At 39.3% G+C, this 18474-nt stretch overlaps 1 protein-coding gene across 1 annotated transcript in view; it reads right to left on the bottom strand.

Annotated features, from left to right (window-relative positions):
- Rich (guanine nucleotide exchange factor subunit Rich) overlaps nucleotides 1-16340 on the bottom strand; it is a 38748-nt gene extending 22408 nt beyond the window's left edge. The window contains exons 1-14 of the mRNA XM_089735218.1: nucleotides 16021-16340; nucleotides 14014-14121; nucleotides 13734-13883; nucleotides 13393-13576; nucleotides 12438-12571; nucleotides 10058-10149; nucleotides 9700-9816; nucleotides 8639-8795; nucleotides 7871-7984; nucleotides 5956-6219; nucleotides 3404-3572; nucleotides 2393-2584; nucleotides 1723-1865; nucleotides 942-1013 (exon numbers count right to left, since the gene is read on the bottom strand). Of these exons, the coding sequence (XP_089591344.1) occupies nucleotides 942-1013; nucleotides 1723-1865; nucleotides 2393-2584; nucleotides 3404-3572; nucleotides 5956-6219; nucleotides 7871-7984; nucleotides 8639-8795; nucleotides 9700-9816; nucleotides 10058-10149; nucleotides 12438-12571; nucleotides 13393-13576; nucleotides 13734-13883; nucleotides 14014-14121; nucleotides 16021-16161 (2037 nt within the window). The 5' untranslated portion in view covers nucleotides 16162-16340. The remainder of the gene's footprint in view (nucleotides 1-941; nucleotides 1014-1722; nucleotides 1866-2392; nucleotides 2585-3403; nucleotides 3573-5955; nucleotides 6220-7870; nucleotides 7985-8638; nucleotides 8796-9699; nucleotides 9817-10057; nucleotides 10150-12437; nucleotides 12572-13392; nucleotides 13577-13733; nucleotides 13884-14013; nucleotides 14122-16020) is intronic.
- Nucleotides 16341-18474: the final 2134 nt, after the last annotated feature.

The raw sequence follows: 18474 nt of genomic DNA, 5'->3' as shown, positions 1-18474 counted from the left end.
TAGGTAACCGTATATAGTTACTGACGGCGCTAGTGTGTTCTTGCGCAGTTAGCTTGTGCAAAAATACACATAGGTCATATTAGAAGTTAGATTATGTAGAGTACGTCCAAGGCAACGATGTGTAACTGAAGCTTAAGCGACTGTTTTATTTTTAAATTGTAAATATACGTAAATATATATGTTTTTCGTTAAATATTGAATGTTATTATTTTAACCCGGATACAGAACATTTCATTAGTTTAGTTGTAAAATACCCTGAGAGAAAATGTCTGAAATGCAAATCGACTAACATTTTAAACGAGATATTGGAAAATATATCGACGTGTCTATTAGTACAGGATCTGGTACACTTTTCATCATTTATTGCTAACAAAGTTGATTTTTCGTGAGTAGCTTCCTTTTGACTAGACGCCCGACTTTTTCCTTACAGTAACGTTGGTAAGTGGTAGCTTACTAGGGGTAGCAAGGATAAAATATGTTGAAAAATTTATTACTAACCGAATTTTTCTTTGTTAATTATCGCGATAATTATCTAAATAACATGAAAAAATATTTGTCCTACAAAATATAAGGTTTTGTTAGGGAGTCCCCCCCTCTCCAACATGTATCGTAAACAAGGTCATGAAAAATAATTACTAATCAGCTGATTTTTTATTTATTGGTTAGCTAATATTTGCATAGTTTACCTCCCACATTGTCCTACAAATTGCGTGGTATGTCATCTTGGTCCTACGCTCAAAATTTGTACTAATACTTAATGTAAAAATAAGAGTAGTCAAGTTACGTCGGTCGTATTGTAATGAGCGATTCAGTGGGCAACTTCATTCTGTTAATTTTGTGTCACGGTGCGCGCGCATCGTAAAATTTCACTCTCATCAATTTTTCATAACGCGCCTAAAGAAGTATAACTTCAAAATGCAGCAGCTCTCTGTGGCACTTACCGGATTGTTGTCTTCATCGACGTCGTACTCTTCTCTCTGCACCATCATGAGTCTGCCGCTCGCGTTTATGACCTGGTAGGAAATCACATATCACATACGTAGTTTAGGGTGATTAAAGGGTGTCTTGCTTCTATTTCTGCCGCGGTGCAGACGTGCGACCGATTTGAAAGTTTTCATCGATCTTTAGGGCGGGTGGAAATTACGTTGAATCGATAAGTTAAATAGATATATAGATACGCTGATATTACTGGTGATAGGACCTCTTGTGAGTTCGCACGGCTAGGTACCACCGCCCTGCTTGTTTCTGGCGTGAAGAGTAATGCGTTTCAGTTTGAAGGGTGGGGCAGCCGTTGTAACTATACTGAAATCTTAGAAATTATATCTCAAGGTGGGTGGCGCATTTACGTTCGTTGATGTCTATGGACTCCAGTAAGCACTTAACACTAGGTTAACTTAAAACCGAAACGCAATACTGCTTCACGGCAGAAATAGGCAGGGTGGTGTTACCTACCCGTGCGGTCTCACAAGTCGTCCTACCACCAGTAATTACGCAAATTATAATTTTGCGGGTTTGATTTTTACTACACGGTGTGATTCCTTCACCGTGAAAGTCAATCGTGAACGTTTTTTGAGTACGTATTTCATTAGAAAAATTGGTACCCGCCTGCGGGACTCGAACGCCGGTGCATCGCTCAACACGAATGCACCGGACGTCTTATCCGTTAGGCCACGACGACTTCAAAAGGACCAGTTTCAGTGGATGTGGGTGCGCAGTACCGACCAGCGAGTCCGGCGCGGCGGGGCTGCGCGCGCGGTGCTGCTGGGGGTGCTGCAGCCGGCACAGCGCCGCGGACACCACGCAGGCCGGGTGCGACAGCGCCGACACGTCCACCGCCTGCACGCAGCGCATGTCGATGTCGCCGGCTGCAACACAAATAGACACGGGACTTTTTGGCGGGAACGCAAGGAGTGAAGTTGTGTGATTTGTTTTATTTTGTCTATTTAGTGTTTTTTCAGGTTTAAATGTCTAATAACGGTGGTTTATTAACTATTTAGTATCTGTGAAAGTGGACAAATGTGGGAAAATGATACAAAGCCGCCGGACGTAACTTTATGAGATCCTCCAAAAAGTCCACTGAAAAAACCACAGTAAATGACCACCATTTACTGAGATTATATTTCATCCTATATCATCTCATCTCATTTTTATTAATTTAATCCAGTTGAATAATGTCTCAAATTAATCATCTTCATTTCATTTCATTTCACTCCATATTATCATTTTTTATAAAAATAAGAATATAAATTAAAATAAGACATGGCTTAAAGGTCTTAGTTACCAGGTCATAAAATCCTTTAAAAAAAAACAGATACACAAATCCTCAAACCACACTTCACATCGCCAGTACCAAATCGTCGTATGTCACTCTCGGCTGTCCGGATAAACTCACCACTATCCGCACACGTCAGCTCATATATAGTGACGAGTGCGTCTGCCCCGAAGACCACCAGCTGGTCGTCGAGCATGTCCAGGGCGAAGACCTGCGCCTGCACGCGGACTATCTTCGCGAACTTGTTGTCGAGGCGGCACTCGCGAGGGTAGAAGCGGACCTCGTCGTGGCCGTCCAGGTCGTTGTAGCAGCCTGGAGCGTCGTGTTGGCGTGAGTCTTGTTTATTTGTTGGCGCCTTACGAGCCAACACCGTCCTATGTCTACGTCATCACGTCAGATTGGATTTTGTTCATAGATTTGTAAAAAAATAATCAAACTCTATTGTCATGGTTGGACAGTTTCTGCCTAGAATGGCATTTCCCGTCTCATCCTAGAAATATCGTAAAATCAACTAAAAGATTCACCGGAAAATGGGCAACTCTTATAACTCACAAAGTTTCTGGCCGGTTGAGTAAATCACGATTCCGATTCGATGGACGTAGCGGAAAAGGCTGAACTTAGCTGTGGCCCAAGCATTGCTGACGTCCATAAGCGACGGTAAAAGCTCACCATCAGCTGGGTCATACGCTGGTATAACACAATTAAAGAAAATTGAGCGTACCACTGCTCTTGCTAAAGCAGATTTTGGAAATCCTCTCAAGTTGAGCACTCCATTCGTTTTTATGACCACCACCATTGCACCTTTGACTTATTTTTAAATGAATCCTCTCATTAATTTTACTGCTGGTAGGACCTCTCCTGAGTCCGCACGAGTAGGTACCACCGCTCTGCCTATTTCTGCCGTGAAGCAGTAATGCGTTTCGGTTTGAAGGGTGGGGCAGCCGTTGTAACTATACTTGAGACCTTAGAACTGATATCTCAAGGTGGGTGGCGCATTTACGTTGTAGATGTCTATGGGCTCCAGTAACCTTTTAACACCAGGTGAGTTGTAAGCTCGTCCACACATCTAGGCAATAAATAAAAACCTATAATAATTTAGCTGAGAGTGAAGTATGGGCTTGGGGTGCTGACCGACGACGATGCGGTCCCTCCACCAGAGCATGCCACCGGTGACGAGGAAGCCCTTCTCGTGGGCCTCGTTCCCGAACAGCTTCCAGCGGCGCGCGGCGCGGCTGTAGTGCGCCAGCCCCGCGCGCCCCGCCACGCACACGTGCGCGCCGCCCCCCTCCAGCGCGCTGTACTGCAACGCGACACGTGCACGCGTAAATATTCAAATTCAAAATCATTTACTACAAATTAGATAGTAACGCACTTCTTGAAGTTATACTTCTTTAGGTGCGTTATGAAAAATTTTACGATGCGCGCACCGTGACAGAAAATTAACAGAATGAAGTTACCCACTAAATCGCTCATTACAATACGACCGACGTAACTTGGCGAGTCTGAACATAGCCGCAGGTGAACTTTCGCGCATGTACGTACACTCGTAAAAAAAAGTCTTATTAGCATTCATTTTTAGTAATATAAATGACAAAATTATTATTTAATATAATTCATACTAAATATTATTAAATTATTAACGTTAAATATTTATTATTAATTATTTAATATTAAAAAAAAGGAAACAAATTTAATAAAAATAAAGTATAACTTCTTACGCGCATACATAAGTACACGCACCCTCTTTTGAATGTCAAAATATAAATAAAAATGTTAACTCTACCACCGGTTCCAAAAAGAGCCACAGTCCTGAGTAGAACCGGCGAAACATACTCAGCGGGCTTTTTTTTTGTTTTTTCTTAAAAAAAATTCTTTCTTAAATAAGTATAAATATTTACAATAAAGGAAAAAACAAGTCAAAAAATACAATTAAAAAAATCATAATAATGAAAAATGATAATGAAAGGCCAGGAGCGAACGCCTCATTCCCACGTAGTGCCATACAGGGCGTGCCGTATAGGGCGCCGCCCCTACTCTACCACTAATTGCTTTTAAACTAAGCAATACGTTAGTAGTGTAATTGTTTAATTTTATTGTTTAATTGTATATTGTGAATAAAATTATTTCCTTACATTATAAGTTAGATTAGTTTCTGCTATCGTGTTGTTTTGTCGTATAGTTGTAAGGAACATTGTTGTACAAATTCAGAACTTTATCTTGTTTGGTCGTGCGCACATGGCTTATGTTCCAAGCCAGATTTTGTTTCTTTTTACTTGTGTTTTTATGTATCTTTTTAGCTTGTGATGTGTATTGTGTGCCTACTAAATAAAAATAATTAGGTGTCTTTTGGCGGAAACGCAAGGAGTGAAGTTGTGTGATTTGTTTTATTTTATCTATTTAGTGTTTCTTCAGGTTTAAATGTGTAATAACGGTGGTTTATTAACTGTTTAAGTGCACCTGTGAAAGTGCACAAATGTGGGAAAACGAAACAAAACCGCTGGACGTAACTTTTCGAGATGCTCCAAAAAATCAACTGACAAAATCACAGAAAAAATGATTTTACTGAGATTATATTTCATCCCAGTTGATTAATGACTCAAATTAATCATCTTCATTCCATAAAAATAAGAATATAAAATAAAATAAGACATGACTTAAAGATCTTAGTTACCAGGTCATAAAATCCCTTAAAAAAATTTTAAACTAGATTCCGACTTTATTACTAATATTTAATATTTTGCATTTGTATTTATTTGTGTGTACAATGAAGCGTGCGCTTTATGCAGGAAAGATTACTGGCCCGAAGGTCTTTCCATTTTCACCAGGACAAGCGGGCGAGCAAAGGCTCACCCAGGAGGGGTGGGATTAGCAGCTGCCCGAGCACCTCCAAAAGAAACCTAACAACTCAACTGCATCGCGAATGCATCTACTAGCGCGGAATAGCCACCCGCTGATAATATCCGGCAAGAAAGTCAGCGGGCTGACGCATGGGTTAGGTTGCACGTCGATCTCTTTGTGGAGTTCGACGAGTACGGTTACTGGGGTCCCTAAACCTGCTCCTAGTGTTAGAGCTGAAGGCGTTTAATCTAGGACTTATTGGATTTGATGGATCCGTAGACTTGTCTATGGCGTCGACGGCGACTTGCTCCTGCGTGATCAGGATTCGGGGAGTAGGTACCGGCGGCAACGATAAGGCGATTATCATGATTCGTGGCCCAGGTCGTCGTGTAGGTCAACGTTTCTCACGAACCACGGAGCTCCGACGGCTTTTTTATTTTTATTTTGTTGGTTAGGTGGGTGGATGAGCTCACGGCCCACTTGGTGTCAAGCGGTTACCGGAGCCCATAGACATCTACGACGTAAATGCTGCCACCTACCTCGAGGTATAAGTTCTAAAGTCTCAGTATAGTCACAACAGCTGCCTCACTTTTCAAACCGAAACGCATTACTTCACAGCAGAAATAGGCAGGGTGGTGGTACCTACCCGCGCGGACTCTCAAGAGGCCCTACCTCCAGTAATTACGTAAATTATAATTTTGCGGGTTTGATTTTTATTACACGATCCTATTCCTTCACCGTGGAAGTCAATCGTGAACATTTGTTGAGTACGTATTTCATTAGAAAAATTGGTAGCTGCCAAACCGCAATATTGTTAGATGCGACTACAGTTCACGATCACCTACCCGCAGAGGCCAGTTGGTGGCTATGTAAGTGGCAGGAAGCGGCAGCACGATCCACTGCTTCCTGCACTCGTTGTCGTCGACGAACTCCTTGTAGTTGCTGGGGGGCTCGTAGTCCAGGGCCGCGGGTTCCTGGTACCCGTTCTCCGTCTGGTACGAATCCGCCGAGGAGTCGATTATCGGGATCTTGGTGCGCTTCGTGAGATTGTCCTCTATGTTTATGTAGAGTTTGTCGTCGGCTTGCAGGTACAGGTGGCGCTGGTTGCTCTGCAATACGAATTTATAAAAATACAATATAATTAGTAGAGATGAAACGGACAGTGGTTTAGTCGGATACCGGATACCGAATATTCGGCAAGCTGTGAGGCCGGAACGGAAATTTTCTCTTTCGGAAATTTTCGTCCGCGTCCGGGTGTTGTCGCACGTAACGGAGATCGCGACGACGATTTGATATTCATTCATCACGATTCGCCACTTGTTAATTTTGAGTATTAAACAAACTAATTAATAAAAGAATCACTTTTGACGTGCGATTATGAAAATAAAAGTTGTCCATAACCCATTGTGGTATTAATCGCCTTTTGTATAACCATGATTTACTATTATACTATATAGCATCCGCAAAATTTGTCTGTACAGAAGAGAGAAAATTAAAAACGATTAAATATGAAAACGCTAAGACCGTTGAAATGAGTCTACGTCCATAAATGTTTCTACCTAACTCATTTATTTCTATATTGTTTGAGTGACTTCGATTTTATAATATCTATTGGTACCCACCCACCAGGCTGCATTCTTGATTATGGACTATATTCTCTTCTATATAATCTATCTATATTCTAGTCTATATTCTATACTAATTAAATAAAAAAACAAATGAATCAGTGAGAAAAAATACATACATGTATATAAACAATCGCACCAATAAATATAAAATATTTATTTTCATATTTCTTAAGGAATCACCGGTGCTACCATTTCTTTCTGTAAGCTTTTTTTTTCTTTTCTATAAGCACTATACAGTTTCGGGACACCCTGTATGTGCACGCGTCGTCGACTGGTCCACGGTCAACGACAATGGGCGGTACCGGAGCACGTTCAATAATCGCAACACTTACCATATACAATATTTAACGGCATAATTCGTGATTACAACTACTCTATCGGTTTGATCTGGAGTTAATTGAAGACATGAGTGGATGAAGGGGTTAAGTACAATTTTTATGATTTTTGAGTTTTTAAATTGAATGAAGAGGTCTTATGTGCCTATAAGCCATATTAGACCTTAAAACTCCCGGTTTAAAGGCCATTTTAAGAAATTGCAGGAAGGAGTTATGTACGAAGAAAAAGTACAAGTAACAAAAGTTTGTGGTCCGTTTTCTCAAAATTAACAAATTCTATCATATCCCCTTCATCCACGCACGTCTTTCATTATTTATAAAGTTTCGTCTACTTTACAATTGTCGTGATCACAAACGACTGATGTGTAGTCTACACTTGAACACCGCGCTAACAACTATCGAATTTACTACTACTAATTAAATTATTTTATTTATATAAATCAAAATGCGAGGTAGTTTAATAACCTAAAAGTACATAATTATTATTATCCGCAATATATCATTATAGAATATGTTATAATATATCATTATACAGAGTTATCAGCTACAAGCGTCGTCATAAGCAACCCATAGGTCCACGCTGACAGCAATGCGCGCGCAGGCATCGGCTAGTCAAAAAAGCCACTCTGGATCGCACCCGGCCCTAAAGTACCCATTACGCTAGCAGCATTGCCACGCTGTATGGCAATGGATAATCTCTGGACCAGGTACGACCCAGACCGATCTACTAAGCATCTCGACTGCTCATGCAGGTAACGCAGTCGGATCGTTGATGTACAAATAAAACATTCCCTCACCATGCACGGGTTGACGCTTAGCGGACTCTTCACGAAGTCCAACTGTATGAGATTCGTTCTGGAATCGTTCTCCACTTTCACCATCCACAGCTGGTAGCCCTCCGTGGCCCATTCCTGCGCAGAACGCAACAGTTCAGTACCAAGTTCGATTTCAATGCCAGCAACGACATCTAGCATGCGGACGTTGAACTAGAGAGTCGCGTCACTAGCAGCCAATCGAAGGACCAGAACACCTTAACAGCGGGTGGGATCTGCACGCAAATAAAATTTATATTTCGACAGTGACCCATTCCGATGTGGTGACGTGACCGGGTACACCAGTAGTTATAGTAGCCGGTCATCGTTCTCGTCGAACCCGCCGCTCGCGACGAAGGGTTCGGCGCGTAAATTAACCCACAGACACAGCCCACTGAGTCTCTCGCCGGATCTTCTCAGTGGGTCGCGTTTCCGATCCGGTGGTAGATTATAATTTGCGTATTTACTGGTTGTACCTCATGTGAGTCCGCACGGAACGGTACCCCCACCCCGCTTATTTCTGCCGTGAAGCAGTAATGCGTTTCGGTTTGAAGGACGGGACAGCTGTTGTAACTATACAGAGACCTTAGAACTCATATCTTAAGGCGAGTGGCGGCATTTACATTGTAGATGTCCATGGGCTCCGGTAACCACTTAACATTAGGTGGACCGTGAGCTCGTCCACCCATTTAAGCAATAAAAAAACCCTCAAAGTTACTAGAATAGGTAGGAATAAAAAATTAACAGTATTACCATACTGGTGACGAGCAGGGGGTCGTGCCTGCCGAGGTCCTGGCTGAGCCCGTAGTCCCAGGCCAGGGAGCACATCAGCAGCGCCCCAAACGTGCTCCACGCCGACACGCCGCCGCGAGACCAGCTCACTGCCACGGTGCGACCGTCTGCTGTCCACCTGCGCAATGGACCATTAGTTCATCTAAGTGAACACCACTTCATACGAATACACGATGGACTGTAGTGGCGTGATGATGTAGTGAAGGTATGTGTCGTAGGACCAGGAAACGCGGTGAGTCGGCTGCGATGGACCTGTTGAAGCTGCAATGCTGTGGGACGACTGTTGATGACTTGTTTTTATAGTGCGGGAACTGTGGTAGTCGAAGTTCTTGATGCGCTTATGAGGAAGTGTGAAGGCTCCAATTGTTCCGTCGCAGGTCACCAGTTTGGAGGTATACGACGAAAGGAAGCTCTTCCACCGAGCGGGTGATATTGCTTGGTAGACCGACGGTCCGAATGTTGTTGTTCGGAATTTGTATATATGCAAGCTTATCTTGAAAATGTCGTGAGATTCAGACATCAGACATTTTAGAAGTCGTCGTGGCCTAAAGGATAAGACGTCCGGTGCATTCGTGTTGAAGCGATGCACCGGTGTTCGAATCCCGCAGGCGGGTACCAATTTTTGTAATGAAATACGTACTCAACAAATGTTCACGATTGACTTCCACGGTGAAGGAATAACATCGTGTAATAAAAATCAAACCCGCAAAATTATAATTTGCGTAATTACTGGTGGTAGGACCTCTTGTGAGTCCGCGCGGATAGGTACCACCGCCCTGCTTATTTCTGCCGTGAAGCAGTAATGCGTTTCGGTTTGAAGGGTGGGGTAGCCGTTGTAACTATACTGAGACTTTAGAACTTGTATCTCAAGGTGGGTGGCGCGTCTACGTTGTAGATGTCTATGGGCTCCAGTAACCACTTAACATCAGGTGGGCTGTGAGCTCGTCCACCCATCTAAGCAATAAAAAAAAAAAAAAAAAAAAAAAAAAAAAAAAAAAAAAAAAAAAAAATCTGTCAAATACCTGATACATTTGACTGGTCCGGGGTCGCCGGGAAAGTCCTTGGAGCTGAGCACCATCGTGTGCGACAGCTCCAGTCCGCCAGTCGCCTCGTCTATCGTGAACACCTCCACTTGAGAACTGAAATATTACAAAGCCTCGCATTTCATTGACTGACACCACCGCTCTCCTGCAGTGGTAAGATTTTTCCCATCCGTCACAAAAATCAGTAAAAAACTTTTACTGGTTTATTGACTCTAGGTAGGGTATAATGAACCCACTAAGATATCACATAACTCTACCACCCTTCCCCCCTAAGAACTCTCTTTTGAGCTCTAGTTGGGCGTCTCATAAGAAAATACAGTAATTCGATTCAACTCACTTCCGTCTTCCGATGGCGATGAGCCTAAACTTGTGATTGACTCTAGTGCACGTCGCATCATCGATACCCTGGGCCCAAATACCCTGGACTGCCTGAAAAAATTCAAATGTAACCTGTTAATTGCAAATTACTGTGAGATAGTTCTGTGACTGATAAATAAGGGTCAACTTAAGATGGTTGGATTTTTTTCTATAGTTTTAAGGTTTCTAAGCGAGATTGTAACGCTTCGACTAAAAGTCGCATCAATAATGCTAGCCTTATACACTTGTAAAGATATTTGTAATTTTGATTTGAAACAAATGAACTTTATCAGCATCGACATTAGGTTGAATTTACATTGACTTTATAGCTTCTATATTCATACAAATAGATAAAGTGAGAGTGCTAATGCATGAGATGTATTAATAAGAAGAAAAAAAAAAGAACAATTCTACTAAAGATTTTCTTCAGAAGTAGCAACACTGAACTGATTACAAATAACACAATTTTATTGTTTCAATAAATTAGTTAAACAAAATACGTGCAGTCAACTAGCAACCCTTCATATTATTTGACTTTTAATTTTAAATTAAGCTTTCATCGTCCATTGATATTACATTGTAGTTGTTTAATTAGCAGTGCTACATAAAAAAATTCCCTACTTATCAAAACGGATACAAAATCCCAAACGGTTCTCACCAAAACGTCAGTTTCCAATAATGACTGCCACAAAACAAATAATATTACGATATCGTCAACTACTTTAAAAAGAAATATAAATAATAGATTTTAAAATATATTTTAACTGTTGTTTATTATAATCTGTGTGATTGGATAATCAGATGCATAGAATGAAAGTAATTTTCGTCTACCATATTAGGGACGCGATTTTGAGAACAGATTTTTATTGAAAATAAAATCTCGACTTTGCTAGTCTAGTCGAATATCGGACTATACAATAAATTTGAACCCCACATTGAACTATATGTATATGTAAGGTGTAAAAGAAAGGTATGGTGTGGTAAATTAAAGTATCAAAATTTACGTAAATCTTTTTAATCAACTCTGTACGATTTATTAATTTCTTTAAGGGTATCTTATAAAATATTTACTTTTTTTTTTAAATAATATAGAAAATATTGATTAATATAAAAGGAAAAACTCTGGATTATGCCTTTTAAAAAAAACTTTCAGTATAGCCATCACGTGAACTTTAGGTCTGTATGCGAATATGCGATTATCAGATCTCTTATTTTAATACATATAAAATATAAAGTAAATAACAATTAAATTAACATTTTATAAGGGCGTGACGGTATTAATTAAGAATCAACCTGTAGTGGGTTTACGTACAAATAAAAAATTGAAATTCCAGAATGGAATAATAATTATCATAAGAAGTTTTTTTTTTTTTTTTTTATTGCTTAGCTGTGTGGACGAGCTCACAGCCCACCTGATGTTAAGTGGTTACTGGAGCCCATAGACATCTACAACGTAAATGCGCCACACACCTTGAGATATAGTTCTAAGGTCTCAGTATAGTCACAACGGCTGCCCCACCCTTCAAACCGAAACGCATTACTGCTTCACGGCAGAAATAGGCGGGGCGGTGGTACCTACCCGTGCGGACTCACAAGAGGTCCTACCACCAGTAATTACGCAAATTATAATTTTGCGTGTTTCATTTTTATTACACGATGTTATTCCTTCACCGTGGAAGTCAATCGTGAACATTTGTTGAGTACGTATTTCATTAGAAAAATTGGTACCCGCCTGCGGGATTCGAACACCGGTGCATTGCTTCAACACGAATGCACCGGACGTCTTATCCGTTAGGCCACGACGACCACAAAGTAGTAGAGTAGTAGAGAAGTAGTAAAGTTCACAGTTAGCACAGTACAGTTCTGTAGCTTGAGTTATTCAGTATTACTAAGTCATGCCAACCACAGTTGAAAAGTATCTTAAATATTCACAACACAAACAAACACACAAAGAAATAAAAATTAATAAGTGACAAGAGGACTGACGACTTGATTATGTCAGTTATTCTTAAGACTGTGACTCTTAATGGATCCTGTGGGACTATAACATTCGATACATATACATATCACATAAGGTTTAATTGTGTATAGTAATATCATATATCATATAAGGTTTACTGTTGTTTAATCATTTAATTACCTAAAGCCAAAACGCTCTCAGGTAAGTTTTGTTAATTATCACAACCTTTTTTTTATTGCCCTTGTAGGCAGACGAGCATACGGCCCATCTGATGTTGAGTGTTTACCGTCGCCCATGGACTTCAGCGATGCCAGGAGCAGAGCCAAGCCGCTGCCTACAAAGCTTTCTTTATGATTTAATAAATAAATAAAATATGACAGTTACTTTAATGTTTACTTACGTTAGGATCGAACTTGAGGTTGGGAGCGGTGAGATACGCTGCCCGGCCATCATTGAGTGTTATACCAAAGCCGCAGACAAGAGGAGAGTACTCTATGTCATTCACGTGGGTGTTATCCTCGATTATCGGTTCGGCTGCAATTAAAAACCGATATGAAATTTAATTACATCATATCGCTTTATCGATAGAGATCTTGGCGTGTCGCTGATAATAATAGAGATGTCCGACAGAGAACGTCAGAGCTGTTCTTACAAGTTCTCGTCTGTGGTGAACAGAAATTTTTTGTAACTTGATTTTTATACAAATATTATTTATTGAGAAATTGAATACATTTTAGAGCATGCGTGAAGGTTGAAAAAAGGCATCTAAATTATGAATTAAATTTTTTTTTTCATTTTTAAATCATTAAACGACAGTAGAAATAGAAAAATGGTAAAATTTACTTAAGCTTCAACTATGACCTTAAATAACTCAGAAACTGTTAGAGTTAGCAAAAAATCGACTTTTTTTGTAAAGCGTTCATGACGTAAAAAATTTCAAAGTAATAACAGGTTTTTTCCCCTGCTATTTCTATTTAAAAGTTAGGTTATCGGGGGGCCGGGTTAAAATTAAACTTAAAAGCTATAGCTTGGCACGAATTTTTTTTAATAGATTTGGAACCGATTCAGGACTATCGTGATTTTTTTTTCGGATAAACCCTAAATAAGGAACACCCTAGTGTTTCATATAATAAATGATAGTCATTTAAGCAGTTAGTATCATGTTTCCAGATGTTCCTACTGCATTAACCACATTATGTTGTCATTTAGTACGGAATGTTACTGGCAATTCGTATTCACGCTTTTAGATAGTCCATTTCTTGTGTATATATACATATAGTATAGGAGCACTGACTCCACTCATGAGGTTAGGTCAACAATAAAACCAATTAAAACCCAGTATAATCTAGACGTACCTTTAGAAACTTGTTGATTTATAGAGAATGGTATACGGCCCAAGTCCAAACAGTAATCGCGGTTCTGTGTACCGTCCCATCTGTACCTTAACAGATGTGCTCGTGTAGTACAAACTAGGATTTCTGTACCAGATATGCAACACATTCGGGTGATCTGACCATCCCATACTAAGATTTCTTTAAACTGAAAAGCAAACGAAATTATAAGATTTTTTAAGTTTTGTTTAATGAGTACTTGACTGGCGTTTCAATTTATGTTTTCGATTTTTTAATTATACTTAAATATTTTGTATTTTAATTTAAGTTTTTACCTGTGTGGCCACAATAAGCTATAAACTTACCAATGATATTTTAAGTGATGGTATTACTTCCTTAACAAAAAGCTCAGCTGAGTCTCGTCGGAGACTTGCTGTTGGAGGATCAAACTGCTGGTATGCTGTTTGATCACTGAGCGTCTCTACGTTATAGAGAATAAGGTGGCCTTCTGATGTCTGAAACGTAAATTATTTTCATGGATACAAATTAAATAAAGATGTCATATTTCAACATCTCATATACTCAAAACAAATAATAAAATTCATACATCGAAAAATTGGTATTAACATAAAAAGTTTTACTTACTGAAATACATATCATAGATGAATCTGGTTTCCATTCGACACCAACATTAACACCAAGTCTTTGCAATGATTCTGTACTTCTTTTGTGGTAAACTATTGGTAGAGTCGGCTGAAAAAGTGCGGTAACTGCAATTTATTACACTAGCATAATTTGTTAATATAATGACAACACTCTTTTTATTTATTAAGCTATTGTATAGCTTTTATAACGGGCTTTGAGCGCGGCGACCGAATAAAGAAATTTAGTAACGAAAATAAAAGCTAACACCCCCCACTATCATGTAGTTCGCGTTCAACATATTCACACGTTGCGCTTGTGTAGACGTCGCAATGCGCATCATGAATACTCTGCCCATCTCTCTCTCGCGTGGTCTAGCTTATGATCGTGAAGGGGACAGTTAATGTTTTGCTTTTGTTAATATTTATAAGTATAGTGTTGCCTTATTTTATTATTGTTTTAAGATTAAATTATTATTGTCTAATTACAATTGCATAAGTTGATAAAAAATGCTATGCAATAGCTTTACCGCGGCAGTTCCCGAGTGCCACACATGTTTATTTTTATTGCCTTTTTAGGCACACGAGCATCCGCCCCTACTGATGGTAAGCTGTTACCGTCGCTCATGGACTTTAGCAATGCCAAGGGCAGAGCCAAGCCGCTGCTTACTATTGAGTACTCTTCGCAAGCCTCATTTAAAAAAGGACATCTCATAGCACTTGGGAAGTACCGTTCAGGAGAGTTCATTCCAAAGCTGGATGGTACATGGTAGAAAAGATATATGTTTGATTGCTTGAAGGTTATATGGTTGATTGCTTCCAATTGTTTTCGTAGAGTGCTTCAACACAATGGCTTTAATCAATGAAATGTGTTCTTGCTGGTTGCTAATTAAGATTATCTACGACAAGACTACTCAACACATACATATGGTGACTTTACACAAACTAAAGACCTGAACAGTATCATCTTCAGTTTTTGCAAGTTGGATTGTTTACTAAGTTTTGAATCTTCTTAATGAATGCTTAAAAAATAATTCTTTAAATAATATATTTAATTTGGTGATGAGATTGCATCATTTGATTTGGGAAAACATTTATTGATGATCTTCATGTAAATATCCATATATATCTAAAATGGAACCAATATCACTAGTCTCAATGTAAAGTATATATGTATTTATGTTATTTTTCATGAACACCACACCACACATTAGATAGAGACTTTACCCAAAAAATGTGTTTTTTGGAAAATATTGAATAACCTTTTCAAACCCAAGAAACGCAGAGGAAGGGGACTGAGTGAAAGAGACCGATGGATAAGACTATTAAGAGGCGCTGAAAGGGGTCATTCTAGGTCCATTTTTTTATTATAGTCTAAATCCAAAAATTTCAAAATGAGTCTTTATAATTCTAAAGGTGCAACTTTAATGGGCAAATTATTCTTCTATACTATAATCTTTAACTGATGTGGCACAAGTTTGATTTGTAAATGAGGTTATTATTTTCCATGTTCTTACTACCTTATGGCAATGGTTCTGTTTCTACTATTTACAGAAATATATATATAGTGGCTGTGAAATAAATTTTATTTACATAAAGGGTAAATGTCCTGTGATTGTGCAGTACTCAGTTAAGTACTTATCAAGACATCTCAATGGCATGTGATAAACAGAAATATTTGTATCTATAATCAGTGGTTTATGCTTTTTTTTTAAATTCTCATCTAATTTATGATAACACAATATTTATATCATAAAATGGTAATATTTTGCTTGTGTTTAACATTATTAGTAAAAGCAAACAAACGTTTTCAATACTCTATTCATAAGTAAGCAAAGAAGTTGTAAGTAAACAGAATTATTTCATTCATAAACTCGATTAGCGAAAAATTGTTAGTATAGGTTTAAATATGAGTTTAATGATGAGTATGGTCTCTCGCGAATGTAAGAAAACCACAAGTCCTGAATTTTACAAAATGACATTACTAATTAATAAAATACCGTTAACGTACCTTACAGAACCATACCATGAGACAGTCATCCGTAAGCACTGCGAACAGTACTTTGTCTCTATTTGACACGATCTGTTTAATAATTTGATTATCATCAGTTAGGTTCTTCAAAACTTTTGGCCAACCAATCGGAAAATACATTTTGTTTCACTGACATTTGTACATTCACAGCACTTATTAATTTATAGGGGCTCTAATCGAAGATGGCTTGAAGATTTTAAATTATATTTATTAAGGGTTTTCATTAATTTGTATTTTTAAACCCGTTTTCATTCATTCGTCAACACAGCACTGTCTTACTTCGTGGGTTTGTCATTTTTGACAGATTTGTTACGATTTGTGACTTATGAATTTGTCATTGTCAAATATGAAAAAAGGTAAAATTCATGACTAAAGCATTTTAATGCAAACGTAGTTCAAAGTAAATGGATCTGATGGTTAATTAAAATTTTGATTAAAAATTAGCATTAGATTCTTAGAATTTGCATGTTGATTACTTTTTTTACTTTTTTGAAACGACGAACATGATATATCAACCTTATCTCCATAAAAAACCTTGAAGCCTTTCGAATCTTTTTAAGTAGATTGTATCCTACTTCCTAAGTCCTCATAATAAATTCGTTTATTCAATGATTCGCAGACTAAGTTTCTATGCTCACGAACGACCAAAGTATTATTTATAAAAACTTTAATACTGGTTAAAAACAAAACTTAATTTTAACTAGGTACTGAATTAAATTAAACGTTCCGAGCCTATAGGCCTTATCATACTAGCGGTTTGCGAGCACTTACAGGGTGGAGCAGATGCTCAGCAAATGCGCAGTGAAGATGCCGCGGCTGCACAGCGAGGACATCGCCGACCCGTGGCAGACGTGCGACGTTTTCGTCGCGTAATTGTAGCAAGTGAACGACGTACAATACACTCAGTAACAAAAAATGGATCCCGACGAGGAAACACTGCTGTTGGCCTTATTACTTCGAAGACGCCGGAGGAGACGAAAACGAAAGCATCGACGAATTGGAGAGGATCCATTATCAATTAAATCGAATGAAAGAGAAGAGCCACTACTTTGTGTTTTTTTGCAAATGAATAAAAAATAATCGAAAATAATTTCGCTCTCCTACATGCGAATGTCAAGACCTATATTTTATGAATTATTGCATCTGATACAAACTAACTTAAGACATGAAGACATACGGACTGAAGTGAGTCGGGGCGGACGGGCCAGGGCTTGTACAACAATATACAAAATGGCGTCTCTGCTGCCATTGGCGATGATTTCCTTGCGCGTCCGCCACGAATTCGCTGCGCATGCACGGCGTGTTCGTTGCGCGCTCGTTCCGCTTTGAGAAATGAGAACGCTCGCAATATGCTAGTTTAGGACCCTTTGGGTCTACGAAGAGTCATAGTTAGGTTCTGAGTTTTGAACTCATCACTCATTGCCAGAGCAGAATTCATTCACACTCCCCTGGAGACACTTGTGGCGGGTAGCCATCAAACAACGCAAGATATTTGACAGACGCCTGAATCTCGCTTACGACATTTTCAAGATAAGCTTGTATTATCGACCAGAAGTGAGGTAGTTAACAAAAATAAATAAATAACACAGAACTGGCCTAATTATATTTCACTGAATTAACAAAACTTCTAAGAAAATGATTTCAATTTACTATTAACGAAAACTGTTAAAATTACACAAGTCCCAAACATTTTTCAACAAGAACCGCACACACGAACGCCACGCACAAAAAGAGACAAAGGCGCAGCGAGGGATCGTTTTTATAGTTTTAGCGCTGGCTCTCGGTCGGGGGTTGCCTGGATTCGGTAACACGGCCGTCCCTGATGGCGAGGCGTCCTCGACCGCTTCATCTCTCAGCAGAAGCATATCTCTTCCAGCTACGTCAGAGCTTGCATCAACAAGGTCACCCTCTGTAACGTAACAAAAAAAAAATACACCCAGACCTTAATGCTCTAAAACTTTCTAAAATTTAGAATCCCTACTACAGACGCAAGCGTGCACTCTTACATCTGCAGCGAGGACGAGCCAAAAATAAACATTTGAAGTGAGAAGAATGGATATCGCACAACTGTCCCAAACTGCGCAATTTGAAACACCTGCACGATTCCTTTACTGAGTTAGTCCGTACAGGAAACGTCTAAAACAGTAGCGCGCTGTTGTCTGCAATATTCACCGATACAGATACTGAACATTACAGACACAACACAGCTAAACAGTAGGGACGCAAAATCCGGCCGAATCCGCATCTAACCATACTGCTCAAAAAATAAACGGGAAGTAAAGCACCGTCGTGCCCACCTCAACCTCAAAAATGGGAAGTAAAGCACTGTCGTGCCCACCTCAACCTCAAAAATGGGAAGTAAAGCACCGAAGTGCCCACCTCAACCTTCACATATTAATTTCGAAGAAAAGGCTGCATGTCACCGGGGTCCAC

The sequence above is a fragment of the Bombyx mandarina genome, chromosome 19 (genome assembly GCF_030267445.1).
Source record: "Bombyx mandarina strain Sakado chromosome 19, ASM3026744v2".
Taxonomy (NCBI): Eukaryota; Metazoa; Arthropoda; class Insecta; order Lepidoptera; family Bombycidae; genus Bombyx; species Bombyx mandarina.
The sequence above is the reverse complement of the archived record's forward strand: the minus strand, read 5'-3'. Positions and strand labels throughout refer to the sequence as shown.